This window comes from Anolis carolinensis, chromosome 4 (assembly GCF_035594765.1).
Source record: "Anolis carolinensis isolate JA03-04 chromosome 4, rAnoCar3.1.pri, whole genome shotgun sequence".
NCBI classification, from domain to species: domain Eukaryota; kingdom Metazoa; phylum Chordata; class Lepidosauria; order Squamata; family Dactyloidae; genus Anolis; species Anolis carolinensis.
The window spans coordinates 208,933,351-208,955,710 of record NC_085844.1 but is presented as its reverse complement, the minus strand read 5'-3'; the positions used below and the strand labels follow the sequence as shown (position 1 = coordinate 208,955,710).

The 22,360-nt window shown below is 38.8% G+C and overlaps 1 protein-coding gene across 5 annotated transcripts in view; it reads right to left on the bottom strand.

Annotated features, from left to right (window-relative positions):
* The window catches only part of magi3 (membrane associated guanylate kinase, WW and PDZ domain containing 3), a 215,365-nt gene that overhangs the window by 46,597 nt on the left and 146,408 nt on the right, over positions 1 to 22,360 (bottom strand). For all 5 annotated transcript variants that reach the window (XR_010005783.1, XR_010005782.1, XM_062979692.1 and 2 more), the window contains exons 12-15: positions 19,681 to 19,837; positions 10,203 to 10,294; positions 6,127 to 6,319; positions 2,148 to 2,339 (exon numbers count right to left, since the gene is read on the bottom strand). Coding sequence is in view for 3 of the 5 variants with exons in the window: in XM_062979692.1 (XP_062835762.1) it covers positions 2,148 to 2,339; positions 6,127 to 6,319; positions 10,203 to 10,294; positions 19,681 to 19,837 (634 nt within the window). In the remaining 2 variants the exon portion in view is untranslated. The remainder of the gene's footprint in view (positions 1 to 2,147; positions 2,340 to 6,126; positions 6,320 to 10,202; positions 10,295 to 19,680; positions 19,838 to 22,360) is intronic.

Sequence of the window (22,360 nt, the reverse complement as noted above, 5' to 3'; positions counted from 1 at the left end):
GGATCGCCTAAGTAAGTACAAATGCCATATCCAATATATTTCCAGGAGTTCCCCAAATGCCTAAAGTGGTGGCAGAGAAGGGGTAGGAAATCCCCATTGTACAAGCTGAATTCTGTTTATGCTTTTTGAGTTCTCATGCTACCCCATCATGCACAGTTTTAAAATAGATAATATCATAAAACAATGACATTTAAATAAAAGTAAGTAGTAAGATCACATCGGGGAAAAAGTTAAAAAATCCCAAGAAAAGTATTGATGAAAAACCCAAAAAATTAAGACTTAGGATGAGGTGGACAATTGTCAGATACTAGGGAACTGTACTGCCTTTCAGGAGATCTTAGGAAGTTTCACCACTCACATTAAATTTCATATATTTGTATAGAGTGTGTTGGGGCATTTTTGCCATTTTGAGGGACCCACTGGGCCATTTCAGACTTAAGAGAGAAGCCTTTCTTTACACCAGAAAGTTAACAAGAAGTCAATCATACTCAGCCACGAGTGATGTAATAGTAAACCCAGAAATCACTCCCTTTTTAAAATGAAAATTCATGTGCTGGGTTTAAAATGATCTGGGGGCTAGAAACTTAGTGAAAATGCTCCCCATGCCACATAGTTTGTATTTTGCTTCTACATACCCCGTTTCCCCAAAAATAAGACAGTGTCTTATATTAATTTTTAGGATGTGCTAGGTCTTATTTTTAGGGGATGTCTTATTTTTCCATGAAGAAGAATTCACATTTATTGTTGAACAAAAAAAGAATATTTATTTTATACTGTACAGTATTGTATACTGTGTGCCTGACTTACACACAGGACCACAAAAATAGGTTCCTGGACCACTTGTACAGCAGGGATGATATTGCAGCTTCCAGCCACCAGGGAAATCTTTGCTAGGTCTTACTTTCAGGGGTTGCCTTATATTTAATAATTCAGCAAAATCTCTACCAGGTTTTATTTTCAGGGAATGTCTTATTTTTGGGGAAACACGGTAGGAAAATAACAATATTTTTATTTAGCACAGAAACCCCACAAGAATTGATGCTAGGGAGAGTATAATGGGAGGCCATTCTAAAGGAAAGTACCACTGGGCAAAAGATCTGCTCCATGGACACTACCTTTCTCACCACAGCAGGCAGATTTTATATCTATCTATCTATTTATCTATCTACTCACAAGAGATAGATTTGTTCATAGCCTTTAAATCTTAGTTCCAAGCCATAAAACTTGGATGTTATATCTTAATACCAAAACTTTGAACTTGGCTCATAAAGATATATAAACTATGATATTGAACCTCTATAATAGGTTCTAACCACCAGCCTTAAATAGCAATTAAGATGGTGTTTTGAGCCAAATGAAGTTTTGAAATGGCGAGATATATTTAGATATAGCAAAAAACCAGAATAGGTGAGAATTCTGGCTTTTTGTTGATGGGAAACATGTTTGTGCATACTGCCTCCTTTCAGTTGTCCTGCAACCATTGGTTGCTTTAACACAATTTTTGTTCCTGGCTTATAAATGTCGTTTCCTAATTATCATAAAAATGCTGTTTTTGAGGGACATCCTGCAGCACACTTTGCTATAGTTTTTCAATTAATATTTCATCGAGTCTAATTCAATACAACATTGTTTGTGCAGCCACAAAAACTATGTTTCTGGAATATAACAAGTACTTGCAAAGTAAGTACTACACAATTAAACAGAAATAACACTTTCAAACCAGGAACATATTTTCCCCCAAATTTTGTTACATAGTGTAATCAGAAACTAACAATGAAAAAACAGCTTCTCATTACATCCAAAATAAGATTTCTAATTTGTCTTTTCATGAAAAGTGTCAGAGATCAGTGCTTTTGAAGTTAGTGCTTTCCAATTTATTGTTTGTTAGGAAGTGGATGAGGAAATCTCAGCAGTCTTTATTTATTTTTATATTCCAGAGCAATTCTGGAAAATTCACCTGGATCAAATGACAGCAGATAGACTGCTGTATGAATGGAGTTGTCCTCAAGGGCATTCCAATAACAGGCAGGTTTGGATGTGACCAAAGCATGGAAATAGGTCATCTTTTCCCAATTTGTTAGTGCTAGTAATTGACGGTAACAGTTCAACTATACTGGCAAGTGATGCTGAGATATCAAGGTACTTACCACCAGGTGGTGGCTTGTTTTTCGAGGTAAGTATCACAAAGCCAAAACCTTCATTCTCCTTTCGTTGCAGAAAAACATCATATGCCTCTGAGAACTGTTTACTAAGTAGCTCTACTCGATTTGGTCTAGGAGAGCCATTCTGGGAGGAGATGGCAACTTGAGATGATGAATCTTCTTCTGGTTGCTTCTCTACTACAAACACCACAAAAATAGGCATATGAATGAATCAACAAACATAATCATCAATTCAAAGACATAGTAATGTTAGTCTGGAATATTAATATGCAAAAGTATCTTGTAACATAAGCTAAATTCACTTCTTCACATGCAGTGGAAGTAGACTCAGAATTAACTAATCTAGTTTGAAACCACTCTAATTACCATAATTCAATGCTAAGGGAATTGTGGGAGTTGTAGTTTGGTGAGGTAGTTTGGTGAGGCATCAGCTCTTTCACAGAGAAGGCTAAAGACCATGTAAAACTACAACATCCATGACTCCAGAGCATTGAGCCAATGCAGTTAAAGTGGTGTCAAACTGCATTAATACTACAATGTAGATGCTCCCTTAGTCTATGAAAGCAAATGTTATCAACCTCATTCTCTCACTTAAGCCCCATCTACACTGTCATATAATACAATTTGAAACTGCATTATATGGTCAGTGTAGGCCCCTTCTACACTACTATATAAAATCCAGATTATCTGCTTTGAACTGGATTATATGACAGCGTAGAAGGGACTGTAGACTCATATAATGCACTCCAGTGCAGTTAAACTGAATAATATGACTCTACAATGACCATATAATGAATGCAGTTTCAAACTGCATTATGTGGCAGCGTAGATGGGGCCTTAGTCTCTAAAGTGATACAAATCCCTCTACATGTTATTTTCAATGTGAAGCTAAATTAACATTATTAAACACAATTTTATTTGACAGACACATAGTATGTGAAGACAAACAAGAGAAACAGACTAATGTAGAATATGAATGCCATCTGTTGGAGGTGTTTTGTACTTTTCCTGCAGGAGTTGGATTAGATGGTCCATGAAGTCTTTTCCAACTCTATTATTCTATGATTCTACAGACACATACAGTAGAGTCTCACTTATCCAAGCCTTGCTTATCCAAGCTTCTGAATAATCCAAGCCATTTTTGTAGTCAATGTTTTCAATATATCATGATATTTTGGTGCTAAATTTGTAAATACAGTAATTACAACATAACATTACTGCATATTGAACTACTTTTTCTGTCAAATTTGTTGTATAACATGATGTTTTTGTGCTTAATTTGTAAAATCATAACCTAATTTGATGTTTAATAGGCTTTTCCTTAATCCCTTCCTTATTATCCAAGAGATTCGCTTATCCAAGGTTCTGCCGGCCCGTTTAGCTTGGATAAGTGAGACTCTACTGTACTAATTTCTCCTTATTTTATATCTGGACTCCTTTAAAGACTATTGAATCACTCATCATAAGATTTGCAAACTATTGTCCTTTATGCATGGCTCCACTCCACTTGGAACTTAATTTTTCCCCCATTACTTAAGGAACAATGTAACAACAGTGAGCAGCAGTACTATGAAATACATACAGCAGCCTCAAAATAATATAGGCTTATAATGAATGCTGAGGTTCAAAGACAAAAACTGCTCTTCTTTGGTTAATCTCTTCCTACTCTCCAGGTGGTTGCTTACAATTAGTCTGATATCATAGATCTATAAAACACCATGCTGACAGCAGCCAGCAGGTAAAATACAAATATAACGCATACAACCATCTGTAAATGTCCCTTCTGCTGCTTAATAAATCTCCATTCTACTATAGATGTTTTATTTTAATGAAATTTTGGAAACACAAAGGAAGCAGACCAGGTAGATTCTATTCATAACTCAGCCACTGGGTAACAATTAGCATGACCAATATGAGCTGATCTGGCAGGCAGTGGTACCCTACACAATGGCTCACAACTTGTTTCAGTAGTGGATAGATTCCTGCTAAAGAGTGCTATATGTAGACTTCCTGGGGTAGTTGAAATGGGAATTCCGGGAAATCTCCAGTCTATCAGCCTTGCACGAAGTGGAGTTAGTGTGGAGGCAGCACAATGAAGTAACCAGTAGAAACAAATGGCTGAGTAAGATACTATTGACCTGAACTCCATGCCATTCTTCATTGGAACTCCAAATACATGGTCTTTTGTTTCTATGAAATATGTGTGACCTGCCAACTCATATCCAGTTTCAGTACAATCTTGGTCAAATTCCAGATATTATCTGGACAAGTACTTTTTACTCTATCTAATATGGGACCAGTAAATGTCTCCTCGACAGTTTGTCAGGGACTGGTAATACACTTGCACCCTTTGACTACCATTCTTTATGGGAAGTTCTCCAGGGGCTGTCAGCAGATGGCTCTGGGACCAACATAAGTGCATGAACTGCTACTTTGCGTAATGCTGTTCTTTAGCACAAACAGGCAAGTGCAGCTCTCCAGATTCTGGTCTGCTGCTTCCATAGGTTCTGGCTATCATAACCATAATTCCAATATGAAGATATGTCCAATGTACCCTATGTTTTAGCATAAAATCCAATTACTTTAATCAAGCCCATTGCTTCCTGGAGATTAATCTGAATCTGAAAAGGCTAACACCTCTAATGAACTTTTCAGACAGCATTTTCTGATGACAGAAACTACTATATTTCTGGCTGATAGCAGTTAGTACAGAACGAAGAAAATGAATTTCAAAGAGTAATGTCTAATGTTATGCTACAGCACACCAAATTTACTCACAGAAGCTCTCTCCAGTTCAAATGTCATACCAATGTGTAGAATTTTTTTTACCCACACCTCGAAAGTGTCAGAATCAAACAGTTATCCTTGTAGTACAAGGAGGCATGGCATATGACATGTTTCCCAATCTCTTGTTGGCTAAGTGTATCAGTCATAGATTTATGAAAGTCTAATTTGGTAGTTTTGGAAGTTTTCCAATTAGTTTTTAAGGTGGTAAAATATAAAAATAAATAAATAAATAAATAAAACCTATAGCCACAAAGGAATTAGCTTTTAGCATTCTGTCTCCATTTCAAATACAAAGAGGTTTTTTTTGTTTTGTATCAGTAAATATAGGTATCAAAGGATTTTTGAGGAGGCTCAGATATAGTAAAACTAACACTGGCAAGACAGTGAGTATAAATCTACTTTCAAGAATTGCAAGCTAGGTGTTTCTAAATACTGCCCCCAAATTGGAAGGGATCCAATGATGAGTCAGTGAGGAATCCTATTGATAAGGAACCTCCCTTCAATAATATCTGTTCATTGAAAGGCTACAAAAAAGAATTAAATCCAGACACTCATGCACTTACAATTTTTTCACAGAGTGATTAAAAACGAATAAAATTTATAAAAACTTTGAAATAGAATTTTGAATAAAATTGTCCAAAAAACACCCAGAGCTGCCAAGTAAAGAGGGAACAGCTTTCCTGAACCAAAGGCAATCCTACTGGAGGATGATGAGGAATGATTAAGAAGGTCCCCTTCTGACCTTTTCCTTTTGAAGTTTTCTTAAATTGAATCTATATATAGGATTGGAACCAGGCTGAGTCATGCTTAGAGTAGTCTTACTGAAATAACTGGAACTTGAATTATATATGCTACAATTTATCAATCTGGATCCAACAAATGGGCTTTTAGTTCTTGCAGCTAACACAAAACTGCATTCTTTGCAGAAGAAATACAGTATTAACTGTGCCTTACTGATACAGTATCTTGCAACAATTTATATCACTTTTCTTTCACTCAACATGCATTAACTCTTCTAAGGCAGCTAGCAAAAACAATGGACAACATTTTATTACTGTTGTTGTCGTTATGTTTATTTATACCCCACTTTTTCCCTCTACAAACAAGACTCAAAGTGGCTGAAATATACTGCTTCATCACATAACATCAAGGCTTAACTGACAGCTAATGGACGTACCACCAAAGAAAATCTTTCGGCGAACAGTCAGCAGCACCTGGCCATTTCGAGCTGCGCTAGTCATTAAATCCAGAACTTGCTTGTGTGATTTCCCTTTGACTGGGATACCATCAATGCATACAAGTTCATCTGCAGCACGGAGTCTACCATCTTTTTCAGCTGCCCCCAGTGGAATAATGGCTCCAATGTAGATCTAGCAGTAAAGAATACAGAAACATGAACATAATTAAGTATGAAAGAGCATTCACTCCAAAAATCCATATTCCAATTATAATGTACATAGGTGTCTGATCAGCTTTAACAAAAAGGAGAATTCTAGGAAGAATGGTATTTCTAACATTACTTAGCACTCAAGAAATATATGCTTGTCTCTTGGATTCTCAAGTTTCTTGCAAATGCAGCAAATTGTCTTCTGCCTGAGATGCTATCCCTGTGGGCACACAGCACCAATGCACTAGCATCTGCTATAACTGCTTGTTATCATCTTAGCTGAGTTTAAGATATGGTAATAATTATTGACTGAGAATGCTCTTTTAACTTTATTATCTATATATCACTTCAAAGATATGCAGAGGTCTTTCTATTTTTGGTGTCTTCGTTAGGAATGAAGAAAACTTATCAAAACACTAATCTTAAGAAACTAAGAAATTTATTTTATGTTAACTTTTCATGACAAGAGATGTAGGAAAGACAAGATGGCTCAATCAATATGTCAATTATTCTAAGTTAGTTATCAAAGCCTTTGAAACAGGTTGTGTCAATTTCAAAAAACCTGACCTACAGGAGTTTTGGTAGATATTCTTACTAGTCAGCTTGTTTTCTAAAGCCCTAAACATGATATAATGAACATGCATAAAATGTATCACCATTTCTGAACAAACAGTAGTTTGTTTTTTCTAGTGAAAAAGGATCAGTTAGGGTGTTCAGTGGGTAAACCATAGATTTTCCTATCTCCTCTTCCCGTTGCAGCTCTTTACACCTACTGCAAAGCAGTTTTTGAGGGTCAGAGAGCTTTGTTACCATATGCAATATAACCTGAAAGTATGCATTTGGGAAAGGAAACAAGCAACTCATAACTCCTCCTACATGCATGCAGAGATACCATTTCTGTTCACATACTGGGTTCTATGTATCCTGATCTTAATGTTGGAAGCAGCACAAGACTGAGCATTAAAAAATATTTCCAACATAGACCATATGCAAAAATATTCAACCATAGGAAATAGAGAATGCTTCAAAACAAGTGCTAATCCACCAACACCTGGTAAAATTTAGTTGAAGCATATTTGTGATATGACTTCATAATACAGCTTTGATTACCAAATCTCCACTGGCTTTTGCTTGAGAAAAATAGGAAAACATAGATCACGATATCATTTCAAGCATATATATCTAATGTTATTAGACACGGTCACTATAACACACATGTATTTAAGAAAGTCCTTAAAGAGCTCATACTCTAGCTGTCAAAGACAGAACGCCACAAGATAAAAGATAACAAAGTTTATTGGAGTTACAGAACCAAAAATGCCCGTAAAAGACAAGGGCTAGGCAAACACTGGCCTTAAAAGTAAAAAAAGACAAGAAAAACGTTCAAAAGATAAACCGGATTAAACCGGAGTTTAATCCGGGTTAAATCAAAACAGCTTGCTTCAGCCTGGGAATAAACAAACAGAAGCTGGTGAACAAAAAGTTCAAAGGAATGCAACTAATTGGCAGCAGATGCTTCTCTGCTGCCAAGAGCTATGTTTGAGTAGCTTAGAGGTTACTCCTTCACACAGCAGGCAATTTCCCAATACAAACACAGCAGACGAGGGCAGAAGCAGTCAGCGAAGTCCCAATCCGTTCCGAAGGTCGTAAGGCAGATGCAGACGTTTGTAGTTCACCAGTTCCAACGATAGACACAGGTAGGAGAATCCGAGGCCGTAGTCAGTCAGTCCGTAAGTCCAGAGTAAGCAGATGGCGTCCGTCAAGAAGACGACGGAAGGTCAAAGGTAGTCAGCAAACGAATCACACCCGTCTTCAGGAAAACTTCCCACACAGATCCCAAGCGTTCGTCCAGATTACCTTGCCCAACGCAATTTGCTATTGCTCCCAAACCCCATTTTATGCCAGTTACAAGTCCTCATCGCTATCAGCTGTTCTCCTTAGCCCGGGCGTTTCCTCATCACTTTCCTCATCAGAACTGGAACACCTTTGACTACGCCCCACAGCATCCCCAGCTGTGGATCCCGTCCCATCCCTCCAGCTTGTCCACGGGTCTAATCCTGAAGGTCCCCAATCGCCTTCCATACTATCATTGCCAGTGTCACCCAAATCCTCCCTTACACGAGTCCATTCCATGTCATCCTCTTCCGAGCTAACCATCTCTTCCTCCATTCTCTCAGTAAACCCCTCAAAAGAATCCTCGTCAGATGGTTCTGCAAAGATATCTCGCAGCCGCTTCCTTTCTCACTCCTCGAGAGTATCTGACTCTCGAGGAGTCTTACGCCCACGTCTCCCAGTAGTAGAGCCATGAGGCTCAACCATAACACTAGCTTAAAGCCATTACATCTTCTATGCACCTGTTAACAGGACTAATTTTGTCATTTCATCAAGACACAGCTTTTGTAGGAAGACAGGTTCAAAATATTCCCAATATTCTATAAAGGGACTTGGAAAGATGTCAACAATTAAATAAATATTGTATGTACTTAATTAGTAGTTGTTCATTTGCATAATTACTTTTCCTGTATCCAGATTTGACCCAGTCTATTAATGTATTCTTATTGTTGTATATATTTATGTTTATAAAGACACTGCTTTTCCTAATAAATTTATGTAAGCATCCATCTCCCTTGCCCAATAATAAGTGAATGAAAAGGCTGTTTTTGAAAAAAATTATTCAAATGCTAATGCGTATTACTTCCAATGATTATTCTGCTAAAAATGAGTGTAAAACTAAGGATCTGGGAATCTGATTTCTTCTTTGTGAAGATGGCCAATAGTTCTTATCTCAACCAGCAGTCAAACATTTCTTATCAATACATTTAATAAAGTTGAGAGTAATTTATTTATACATTTCAGAGAGAACTTGAAAGATATTGTGTTGTAGTAGAGTCTGTGAGTAACGTTACAAATAGTAGTATGGGTGCCAGAAGGGGAAAAAAGGGTTACTCGGGAGCAGGAATCCGATGATGAGCAACAGAGAAAGAACATCTGAGACATACTTACAGCATCTACAGATGAGGAGTCGTTTGAGGGATTCTCTGGGGATGATAATGTTGCAGACAGAAGTATGGGTGTCAGAAGGGGGAAAAGGGTTACTTGGGAGCAGGAATCTGATGATGAGTAGCAGAGAAAGAGAATTCGGGACATACTTACAGCACCTACAGATGAAGAGTCGTTTGAGGGATTCTCTGGGGATGATGGGTCAATGAGTGAAGGAGAAGAAGGAGACACCATGGATTGGACTAAGATTAGAGAAGTGCAAGCTATTTGTGAGGCACCAACAACTAGTGATACCTTTATGGGGTTCTCTGGGAGTGAAGACTGGCAATTAGGGGATCCAATTGATTCTTGGGGGGATCTGCAGTTTTGACCTGAACTGGTTTGGCTGGAGACGCTACTTCTGCAGACACTGGAGCAGCTTTGACCTTGGCTGACGACGCTTCTCTTCTTGCAACTCCCTCTGTTAACCATTTGTGTACTGTGCCTTTTTGTTTTGCCTTAGAGTACTTTGTTGACTTGTTGCTTTTTGCATCCAGTTGATCTGGATTACATTTCTGTTTACCCTTTTGAACCAAGTCTGGTTTGGCTTTTTGAGTTTTTGACCAGTGGAACTGCATTTAAGTATCCCTGCGTCCTTTTCTTTTTGTTTCAATAAACTCTGTTTTGAAGACACTTTTAAGTCTGGCCCTTTAAGGTGTCTGTGATTCCAACATATTATGTAAGTATTATTCCTATTCAGTGCCGTTATATTAGATAAAAAATAACCTGCTAGAAGTACTACTATAATATAGAAGAGCTAATTTAGGAATGAAGACAAATTAATGGAATAAGTTACTTAACCCCAAAATAAACAGCAGTTTACTTACTGACTGATCAGGACCATCTCCTCCAAGAACTCGGAAGCCAAAGCCTGTCTCTTGCTTCCGAAGGAAGACGTCTAAATCCTTCGTATTTGGGGCTAGTTAAAAAGATAGAGAAAAACTATCTGCACAAAGGAACCTATTACACAATTACACAATAACATAAACAATCCTTACATTGATTTATAGAAGAAAAAAATCTATTATAAACTATTACCCCTCACATTATTAAAAAGGACAGTTAATAATTTGTAGCATTAAGTCACAAATTATTCTCAGACAGGGAACACACCTTCTAAGTTAAGATGTTTTTAAAAAGTCCATGCCTGCAGAAGACTGTTTTAGCAGCCCCTTCAAGTTTTACCACCATCACATCATCACCATCCAAAATGGAGGAGGAGTGCTGGCCCCCAATGACTAATGGTGCCCACTAAGCACTGAAGCATACCACTGGCCATTACACAAAGTTTGGGGGGGGGGGCTTCATATTTTTACTCTTATGGTTCCTTTTTAAAAGTTTCTTTTCAGCCTTCTTAAAACCAGGAAATGAAAGGATTTCTTATTCCATTTGGCGCCTATTTTGAAGGAAGATTTGTATAGGCCAGTGGTTTCCAACCTGTGCGCCGCGAGAATAAAAATCCGGTCCGCAAACCTCCTCCCTCTTTATAAAACTATAATAATAACATTTTATTTATATACCGCTCTGTCTCCTTGAGAGGACTCAGGGCGGTTTTCAACATGTGTGCAAACAGTCGCTTGTCAAAACAACATATAACAACTTGAACACAGCATACATAATAAACAACATCATAACAAGGCAAAACAGTTCAGATTAAAATAAACATAGTTGCAGACTTAGTCTTTATTTTATTTTTATTTATTTCTGCTCTTTTCTGCAGAGCTGTATCACAAACTAGAGCTGATGTGGTCTATCCAATGCAATTTTCTAAATCAGCACCCCAAATAACAAACCAAATCTAAAGTTTACCAAAAACTGATTTGTAACCCTTTTGGTACTAATGTTGGAGAGTGATCCCTGGCCAAAGTGGGCCCTGGTTAAAAAAAAAGGTTGGTAACCACTGGCATAGACTGAAGAAAGGTGTCCACTCTCCAGAGACATAGAGAAAAAAATGAGGATGGACTTCATAATTTCAGTAGTCAATGCCATTCTCCAATAGCTATTTTGTAGTGAAAAATTAATGGTGTACATGCTCTATGTAACAAGTACTACTTCAATCAAGAATTCTCTTTACATTCCCCTTTTGTTAGTAAAGCAATAGGAATATTTATGCAGTTATAAGACTTCCTGCATGCCTCTAGTGAAGTTTCATACTGCTTCTCAAGCTTTGTTCGTTTGCTCAACTATAGAGGGTAATGCACTGTCATTAACAGTCAGGGAAACTTGGTAACCAGCCCATGTCCTCAGAAACTCCCAAGTATCTGTGGTTATGCAAAGACTTTTGCATAAAGACTCTTTCCTTTCATAGATGAGTGAATTACAGATCGTTTGAACTCCTCTATTTTAGATTCTTTCTTAGTTTGTTATAAATTAGGAAACTTGAATGTATATTTGGAAGCAACATGTAAAACACATCAAGTTAATCCCAGTGAAACCAGTTAGAAATTCAGCATATTTGTTTGCATACTTCTGCTGTAGGAGTCTGTATCTCAACTGACTCAGGGCTCATCTACACTGACCACTTATGTCAATGTGAAACCAGCAGAGGAGGAGGCAGTTACAGTGTGATTACACTGGAAGCCCTGGAACCAGATAGTGCTTATGTGCACCTCAGAGGGTGGCCTCAAACTGGTTCAAAGATCCACAGCTCCACGGCCACGGAGGAATATTTTTTTTACCTAATTTTGCTGCAGTGTGTATGTGTGGATTGCTGGTGCACCTCTCCTTTAATCGGTTTTGCCATGTAATGTAATTTACACTTAGGGGTGCTAATGTGCATTACTGGAGGACAAAATCATCCTCCTGAGGGACTTTAATGCAAGAGTTGGACGGGACTCCGACCTGTGGCCAGGGATCATAGGAAAAGATGGGGCCAGAAACAGCAACTCAAATGGCATTTTGCTTCTCACCAAATGCGGAGAGCACAACCTTGTCACCACCAACATGCTCTTCCGCCAGAAAAACAAGCTCAAGACATCATGGAAGCACCCCCGATCAAAGCATTGGCTCCTCTTGGACTATGTAATTACACGTGCCAGAGACTGCCGTGATGTGCTTCTCATAAGAGCCATGACAGGTGCTGATGACTACTGGACGGACCACAGGTTAATCCGATCCACGATGGCTATCAAGATCGCCCCCAAACGCAGACTCCAAGGAAGAAAAATAAGGCAAAAATTGAACACCCAAGCTCTTCAGGAGCCCTCCAAACAAGTTCTTCTCCAAACAACACTCAAGCATCATCTACCCACAGAACACCCCGAAAATGTTGAGGAACATTGGAACAAACTGAAGACTTCCATCATCACAGCCTGCAAAGAAACCATTGGATACCAAACTAAGAAACATCAAGACTGGTTTGACGATAACGACAAAGAGATCCAACAAAAGGAAAGCCTTCCAAACATGGCAGAGATACACCAACTGTGCTGCTAAGAAAAAGATCTATGCCAGTGCAAAAGCTAAGGTCCAAAGAAGGACCAGAGAACTCAAGAACATCTGGTGGACAAAGAAAGCTGAAGAAATCCAACACTTTGCAGTTACCCATGATGCTCAGGGATTTTTCAAAGCCACAAAGATCATTTACGGACCAAGAAACCATGGCATACAGCCTCTACGCTCAACAGATGGAACCAAACATCTGAAGGACAAAACATCAATTGCACTACGTTGGAAAGAGTACTACCAGAACCTGCTGAATCGCAGCTCCAATGTGGCCGAAGAGACCCTCTCACAAATCCCGCAACAACAAACCAGGGATGAGTTTGCAGCACTGCCTAGTTAGGAAGAAGTCAGCAATGCCATCAGCCAACAAAAAAACAACAAAGCCAGCGGACGATGGAATCCCTGCTGTAATCTTTAAAGAGGGTGGACCTGAGCGGATACAACAATTCCACCAGCTCACTGAAAAGGTGTGGGTGACTGAGAAAATCCCAGAAAACTTCAAGGATGCCACCATCATCACCCTTTTCAAGAAAGGGGATAGAACAGACTGCAGGAACTATCACGTTATCTCCCTTCTAACCTCCACTGGGAAAATCCTTGCATGAATCCTTGCAAACCACCTTCTCCCTGTCTCAGAACACACCCTCCCAGAATCCCAGAACGGCTTCCATCCCTCCAGAGGAACAGTGGACATGAGCTTCACTGCATGACAGCTGTAAGAAAAATGCATGGAACGTGGATGGTCTACAGACGTCACACTCAACTCCTGGAGCGTTTCCATCAGCGCTGCCTCAGTAAAATCCTGCAAATCTCTTGGGAAGACAGGCAGACAAATGTCAGCGTGCTGGAAGAAGCAAAGACCACCAGCATTGAAGCGATGCTCCTACGCCATCAACTCCGCTGGACTGGCCACGTTGTCTGAATGCCTGATCACCGTCACCCAAAGCAGCTATTCTACTCCCAACTCAAGAACGGGAAACATAATGTTGGTGGGCAGGAAAAGAGATTTAAAGATGGGCTTAAAGCCAACCTTAAAATCTGTGGCATAGACACTAAGAACTGGGAAGCCCTGGCCCTTGAGCACTCTAATTGGAGGTCAGTTGTGACCAGCAGTGCTGTGGAGTTTGAAGAGGCACAAATGGAGGGCTTAAGAGAGAAATGTGCCAAGAGGAAGGCCCATCAGGCCAACCCTGACCGGGACCGCCTTCCACCTGGAAACCGATGTCCTCACTGCAGGAGAACATGCAGATCAAGAATAGGTCTCTTCAGCCATCTACGGACAACGGAAACGGAGAACCATCATCCTCGAACTACAAGGGATCGCCTAAGTACGTAAGGGGCTCTATTTTGGGGTTTTCGCCAACCTGCTCATCCTGGTGTAAAATTCTTAATGTGCATTGCTATGGGTGTTGATGGTGTGCATCATTCAAACATCACACTGTCAAGCTGCCTTCAAACTGCATTAAGCGGTTCGTGTAGATGTGCCCTCAGTCTCCAACCTTCCCTACAAAGGATTAACAACCCAGGAAACTACCCTAATCCAACAACAATGAAGGAATGCTGCAGCTCCTGACAATTAACCAACCCTGCTCTAGATGCCACAGGATTGGCATCTTCCTTCACTATAAGCAGTGGCGAAAAATTATGACAGATCCAGTTCAAAACAACTGGAGGGCTGTGTGTTTCCTATCCCTGAATAATAATAATAATAATAATAATAATAATAATAATCTGGACAGAGGATATTATTGCTCTACCAGTACTTTCCTAATGGAGATGACTACCTACACCAAAAAATGTAGGTACCGAGTTTTAGATTCCCATAATGACTCAGGAGAAATGTGCTATCCTTTCCCCAGGTTAGTAGATCCAAGACTGAAGCCAGCATTAGAAAGATCCTAAAGGTCAGAAACAATTTTATAACTATTCAATTTATTTAAATGATTTCTGAACCAACTTTGGCAGCAGTTTAACTAACTCAGGATGGATTTTCAAAAATACTAAACATCAAACTGTAAGATCATGACCCACACCCCTTCACTTTCCAGAACAAGAAGTACAATATCAAATAAGAGAAAACAAGGAAGATTTATAGGCATGGGCAGACAAGGATAGGCTTTGGATTTGCAGGAACCACAGTTCTCCCAGCCCTTAACCATGCCTTCAATATGGCGGAACATTCAGACTAGCATGCCATGGAGGAAAATAAATTTAATAGTAGTCAATATCAATTCTCTGTCATTTTGGAAATTCTGAAGTATTTTGAAAAATAACAGAGGTACAGTAGAGTCTCACTTATCCAACCTTTGCTCATCCAACGTTCTGTATTATCCAACACAGTTTGGCTTTTAGTAGTAAATGTTTCTGTAGTCAATGTATTCAATACATTACAATGTTTTGGTGTTAAATTTGTAAATACAGTAATTACTACATAATGTTACCATGTATTGAACTGCTTTTTCTGTCGATTTGTTGTAAAACATGATGTTTTGGTGCTTAATTTGTAAAATGATAACAAAATTTTACATTTAATAGGCTTTTCCTTTATTATCCAACATTTTCGCTTATCCAACATTCTGCTGGCCCGTTTATGTTGGATAAGCGAGACTCTTGTAGTTGAGTCAGTAAGTAATGTTGCAAGCAGTAGTAGCAGTACCAGTAGGGGGGAAAGGGGTAATCGCGAGCAGTTGTCAGATGAAGAACAGCAAAGGGAACGGATCCGGGACATATTTATGGCACCTACTGATGAAGACACATTCAAAGGGTTTTCAAGTGGTGGGGAGTTGATGAGCGAAGAAGGAAATGTGGTGAATGGGAATAGAGGCACAAAAAGGGTTACTCGGGAGCAGGAGTCAGGTGAAGAACATGAGAGGAAGAAGATCTGGGATATATTTACTGCTCCCACAGATGATGAATCATTTATGGGTTTCTCTGGGAATGATGGGTCTGGGAGTGATGAGGATGGGGAGAACACAATGGATTGGACTAAGGTACAAGAGATTAGGAATATATGTGCAGAGCCAACTTCTAGCGATATGTTTGTGGGTTTTTCGGGACATGAGGATTGGCAAACAGGAGATACATCCGAATCATGGGGAAACCTAAGTCTTGACAGGAGATGGAGGAACTGGAGAGATGGAAACAGGGGTTCGGGTGTGAAGACAAGGACAGCTGCTAGAGATGATGATGGGGTGGAGGCCAGCTCATCATCGGATAATGATGTGTAAGTTAAAAGTAGGCTCTGAAATGGGGAATCTTTGCAGAAGGCAAAGTGTCAGTTTCGTATTGTGTGTATTTTGTCGCTGCCTGTTCTCGTATTTGGTTTTGGGTTCGGGTTCTGCAGCCTGGAGTTCTGTTCCTGAGAATTCTCGACGTTTGGACTGGCTTGTTGTGAGTGTGGTTCCCTTCCTGGACTCTTGGATTGATTTGACAACGGCTCTGTTTGACCACCTTAGTGACGACATTTGGACTGGCTTATCGTGAGTGTAGCTCTCTCCCTTCCTGGACCCTTGGATTAACTCAACTACGGCTCTGTTTGACCACCTGGGAAACGACGTTTGTTCAGACTCCTTTTACGGTGACTCTGGGACTTTGGCTGACTTTGGCAACTCCTATTTGCAACTGACTCTTTGGGTGCAGCGCTGTCTGTTGGAACCCTTTGGTTACAGCGCTGTTTGCTTGCTGTTTATTTTGACCGAGTTATAATCCGGGTTTTCCTTCTGTTAAATCCGGATTATTTTCTGGTTGCTTTTTGAAACCCAGTTTGGGCAAACCCTTTGAGTTTTGGCTAAAGATACTGAAGTTAAGTGTCTTTGAGCATATTATTGCTTTATAATAAACCTTTTGTTGGACTAAATAGCACGTGTGGCTCTTTAAGGCCTCTGTGTTCCAACAGAGACTCTACTGTATTATAGTCCCCTCCGGGGTGAGAAAGGCAGGGTATAAATGGGGCAAATAAATAAATAAATAATTATATCAAATATAATATTTATTTATTTATTTATTTACAGTATTTATATTCCGCCCTTCTCACCCCGAAGGGGACTCAGGGCGGATCACATTATAACACACATAGGGCAAACATTCAATGCCCATAAACACATCAAACAGAGACAGAGAGAGACACGCAGAGGCAAGTTAACCTTCTTCTGAGGGGATGTTCGATTCTGGCCACAGGGGGGAGCAGCTGCTTCATCATCCACACTGACGGCACTTCCTCATACCAGGTCGTAAATTAGTTAATCTTGCCTCCCCACTTTTTATAAGTGGTACCTTATCTCCTACTTGATAGATGCAACTATCTTTCGGGTTGCTAGGTCAGCAACGAGCAGGGGCTATTTTTTTTTTTTAATTGACGGGTGCTCACCCCGCCACGGGCTGGCCTCGAACTCATGACCTCATGGTCAGAGTGATTTAAGGCAGCTGCTCAACAGCTGCGCCACAGCCCGGCCCCAATAATAGGCACATTAGAAAATGTTTGTGGCTGTGAATTTATTTGCAAGGCTTGATGTGACATCAAGTTATTCACCATTGATATTCTTATAATTTATGTGTTTAATGAAATAAATGTGATTCTATGATAATAATCCAGGATGCAACAACTCCACTTTATACACTTGTTACCTTGAGGAAAGACCACACTTTAGCTTCCTAGTGTCAAAATCTATTTCAAAATAGAATCTGTAGCAGTTTTATCAATTGGTATGGAACTATACAATGTTAAACTGTGTCTAATGGATGTATATGCATCTGATGAAGTAGACTTAGGTGTGCAAAAGTGTATGCTATCAACTTCTTTCTGTCAATGTTTACATTGACCCTTTACTGTTCAGCCACTTTATTTGTCCAAAGTTATTTCTCCGAACATAAGAATGATGTCTAATCAAATAAGTTGAAATATTCCGGAAAAAAAATCTTATGGACAAAAATCGTACAGAACGTTAACAAAATCAGGAGAAAAATGCTGAAGGGGAGAAAAGTCCAACAAAATGTAGATGACAGTTACGCAATATTAACTGGGTCAATTTCAGAAGCTGATGCTGATTGCTCCCCTCCCCTAACTTTACATAGGAAATTATCTGCCAGCTAATGAGTTTCTGAGGGACAGACTTAGGTTATTTCCATTAGTGTCAGAATAACCAAGAACAAAAGCAGTGAAAATAGCATATGGGATACCTCAAAGATGGGAATGGGAACAGTCATATAATCTTCATCCACCTCCGGCAATCTAGCAGTGAAAAGCATGCAGGAGCTTTTACCCCTATGTAATTTTCTGGAGGGATTTGTTTGGCTGGTGTACTTTTCTGTTGTGGTATCCCAGCAATAAAACACATAATTGTTTGCCTGTTTCCTCATTTTAGAAAGCTGGTTAAAGACTATTTCATCTAGCCATTGTCAGTGTTTAATTTTGCTGTTGTGCAGGAATCATTCAGTTAGTATTAAAATAAAACTCAAAATATTATTCTATGTGATTTTCTTGAAATAAAATTACATGCCTCAATTGTCTCAAATTTTATTTGTGTGATATAATTGTACTAAAAAGAAAAATGACATATGTATATTAGACAAATCAAAAGCTGCTCCATATTCTAGGCATTCTTTCTAGTCGTAAGAAACTCATAGCAGTATGAATGGATGACTCACAAAACCACATATTTCCTTAACTGAAATATAGCCCAAAAAAGCAGCTGATTAAAATGATCCTTTCAAGGTAGTAGAATTGAAAAACTCAGATGACATGTGCACCTAGATAACATGCTGTATCTACTCATGTGCAATTTGCCCTAATGTATAAGTCAAGGACAAGTTTTGGGGTACAAATTATGGATTTTGATATGACCTGTGGATAAGTTGAGGGTCATTCTGTAGAAAGGGGGAAACACTACTTTTTCTCCCCCCCCCACCCCACCCCAAACCACCATTTTATAATCCTCTTTGAATATCTGGAAAGAACCATCACCACTTCAAGAGGCCAGCCATCCTTGCCCGTCATCACCACCATTTTACCATCCAGACATACAAAGAGGCCAGATGCAGCAGTGGAGCAGGGAAAAATAGATATGATTAGGGCTTCTTTTAGGTTCTTCCAGGAGGACTAAGATCTTGCCATTTCCTACTTAGGGAAAGGGATGGTTCCCTTTTTGATAAGAGTTAAGGTTACCTAAATGAACCTGTGGACATAATAAGCACCATATTCCAAGAAACATCATAAAAAACAGGTCCTTTTCTTCTTTGAAATACTACATTCTAAAAAGAATAATGAAGTCCTAAACTATCCTAATTACTTTCACAAGAGTGCAAAAAGATCAGCACAGAATTCTGGGAAAAACAGTTTCTATGATCGTTACATTGTTCAATTTAATATGGTCAAGATGCATAAATTAATTTTATGAAAGAAAAATATAAATATACTGAATGTAGAACCACTTTCTGAAACCACACAGGCAGATGCTGTAGCCAGTCACTAGGAGGATAGTTTTTAAACCAACCCCCTAACGGTTTGAAAGAATCTGTGACCCATGTTGATAAAATGTTGTTATATTGCAGCTGAGAAATATGTTTACTGTGGATGAGCTATATCAGAGTAATCTTTTATGGTTTAGGGATCCAAATTCCACTAGAATTTGTTTGTTTTATTAAAACAAAAGATCGCCATTTGCATTTATCTGTGGTTCAGATATATGTGGAAGGCTGTTTCCTGAAGCTTTATTGTCCAATCTACTAAGTTACAACTTACCTCTGCACATCTTGTGGAAAGAGAGAAATTGCCATGTTGAAATGTACCTTTTAGATACATCACTTTTGAAAAGAATATTTTTACGACTAAAAAGTTCATAATGTAATGTATGTCTATGTACTCACGTTTATCTTCAAATAAGGTTTTTGACTTTAGATAAACTTCTGAAGGGTCTAGCTTTGGGGAGGCCGATCTCATAGCAATAGGTGGAAAAGGCATGGGATGTGGGGCTGACTCGTTGATGGCTTCTTGGCTTCCTGAAATTTCCTGTTTATCTACTTTCTGAAACAAATAAAACAATAAATGTGAAATATTTTTTAAAGTTTAAAGAAATGGGAGAAAAAAGCAAGGCAAACATTATTCAATGAATGTTTGATAAACTTATTATTGGTGATTTCTTATGAGATTTGAAATTTTTACAGGATTTTTAATGTTGAAATGCTAAACTATAGCGGCAAGTTTAGATTTCTCTTGTTCTAAATGTGCATAGTTAACTATGAGTAGTACTGTTATGGATGTTGTAACACTGAAATGGAGAATTAAAAAGGGGTTTAAATGGTCGAAAATTTAGGGAACAATATACAAATGACACAACAGGACAAATGTGAAGAGAAAATTTAAATTTCACATCATCTTATACTCTCAAATAAAAATTTTATAAGATGATGCATAGATGATATTTAACCCCAGAAAAGACTTCAAAAATGTATTTAAAGGCTCCAAATTTGTGTTGGAAATGTCAACAAAATGAATTAACTTTTTATCACACGTGGTAAACTTATGAAAAAGCAAAACTATTCTGGATCCAAATTCATGGATGGATAGAGGAGATTTAAAAAAGTAAAATACAATTGAAATCAAAATTTCTTATTTTTGGACTTTAGAATATACTAAAAATGAGAAAAAACTGGGAAGATTATTTCAATAGATGATGTCTTCTAGACTATATGCCCAGTAATGGAAAAATTGGGCTATACCAACAAAAGTGGTTAACAAAACTCTATGACTGGGTGAAGAGGGACAAATCGTCTAATCTAATCAAAGAAAGGACACTGGAAAAGTTCAAAGAACAATGAACTTTAGTAATTGAATTCATGAGAAAAAATTGGGGAACAAATATAATTTTAGGCTTTGATAGTTAATTAAGACCACAAATAAGTAGAAATAATGTTTAAAAGATCAAAAGATCAGAGGTTATATATCTGTCTAAATTAATCATTCAAGAGTATGGAAATATAGTAGATGACATAATCGCAGGCATGAAGTCATTTATATACAATGTTTCCTCCCTTATCGCGGGGGTTACGTTCTAGGACCACCTGCGATAAGTGAAAATCCGCAAACTAGGGACACTATTATTAGTTTAATATTTAATATTTATTAATTTACTCCATTGCTGCTTCTCCTCAGGGCTGCTTCCTTTCTTCGTGCCTGGCATGTTCCTCTGGCTGCCTCTGCTCCTGCAGCCAGGGAAAAAGGAACACTGCTCCGCCTGATCAGTGAGCGAGTGAGCGAGCGAGGGTGGGTGAGAGAGTGAGAGAGGGCGGCAGGAGCCTGGAAGAGGCGCTCAGGTGCTTCTGCCACTGCTCTAGCTGGGCCACGCTGGAAACGTGGAGGACTTGGAAGAGGGGGCGGAGTCCTCCACGAGTCCCGCCCCTCTTCCGAGTCTTCCACGTTTCCAGCGTGGCCTGGCTGGAGCGGCAGCAGAAGCACCTGGCCGCCTCTTCCAGGCTCCTGCCACACGCTCTCGCTCGCTTGCTCGCTCGCTCACTGACTGGGCAGAGCGGCATTCCTTTTTCTCTGGCTGCAGGAGCAGAGGTAGCCAGAGGAACATGCCAGGCACGAAGCAAGGGGGCAGCCCTGAGGAGAAGCAGCAATGGGGTAAATAAATAAATAAATAATTTCCCCATGAAAGAGCGAGTCCGAGATAAGCAAACCGCGAAGTAGCAAGGGAACACTGTCTTCCCTTATAGGTATGTAAATGCCACTATTAATAACCATAGTAGATAATATGTATGTTTATATGCTGTTGATTTATATTTATGTTGTTTGTTTATCATTATGTGTATTAGACCATTGTGTAGTTTTATAATAGGAATTGTATTTGTATTCTAATAAAAATATTTTAAAGGGCCTTAAATATTTTTCAGCAGTGGTAATAAGTGAAAAAAATGCCCAGGGTCTGACATTTCATTAACCTAAAAGCACGAGATATTACATCCTTTATATTCAATATTAAATAGGCTACACTGTCACTGCATACAAACTGATTCTGCCCAGCTCTTTTTCCATATATCTTTGCTACGATTTAAGATAACGATGTAACTGTGTCTCCAACGATAAAGTCTGAGGATTACAGATGGTCTACTCTACACAGTATTCCTGCTCTTCCTCTTCCTCTGTAACTGTTTTACATGTTATTTCCTTGACTAAGGAACTAGTACTGTGAAGATTTCACCTTGTCCCTGAATCTACTACACTGCCTTATATATAAGATAGAATTGGCTAGTTTTCATCTCTAAATCTGAAATATGTGAAATAGAGACAGAATTGTAGAAAGAATCTCTGATACAATTCATGTTATACTATTTTAATGTGTTTTCATAATTAACTTCAAGCCCTATTGCCTAAACATGACTATACTCATTATTTTTACACATACAAGTTTTTCAAGTAGACTCATAATTTTAAGGGCTTTCTGGGGAAAAGATTAAATTATTCTATTTGCCCTGGCTACTGAAAAGGCCCGGAAAGCATCAGAACCTGTCTGAATTTGGAGCAATTCAATTGGTAATATTTTTTCCC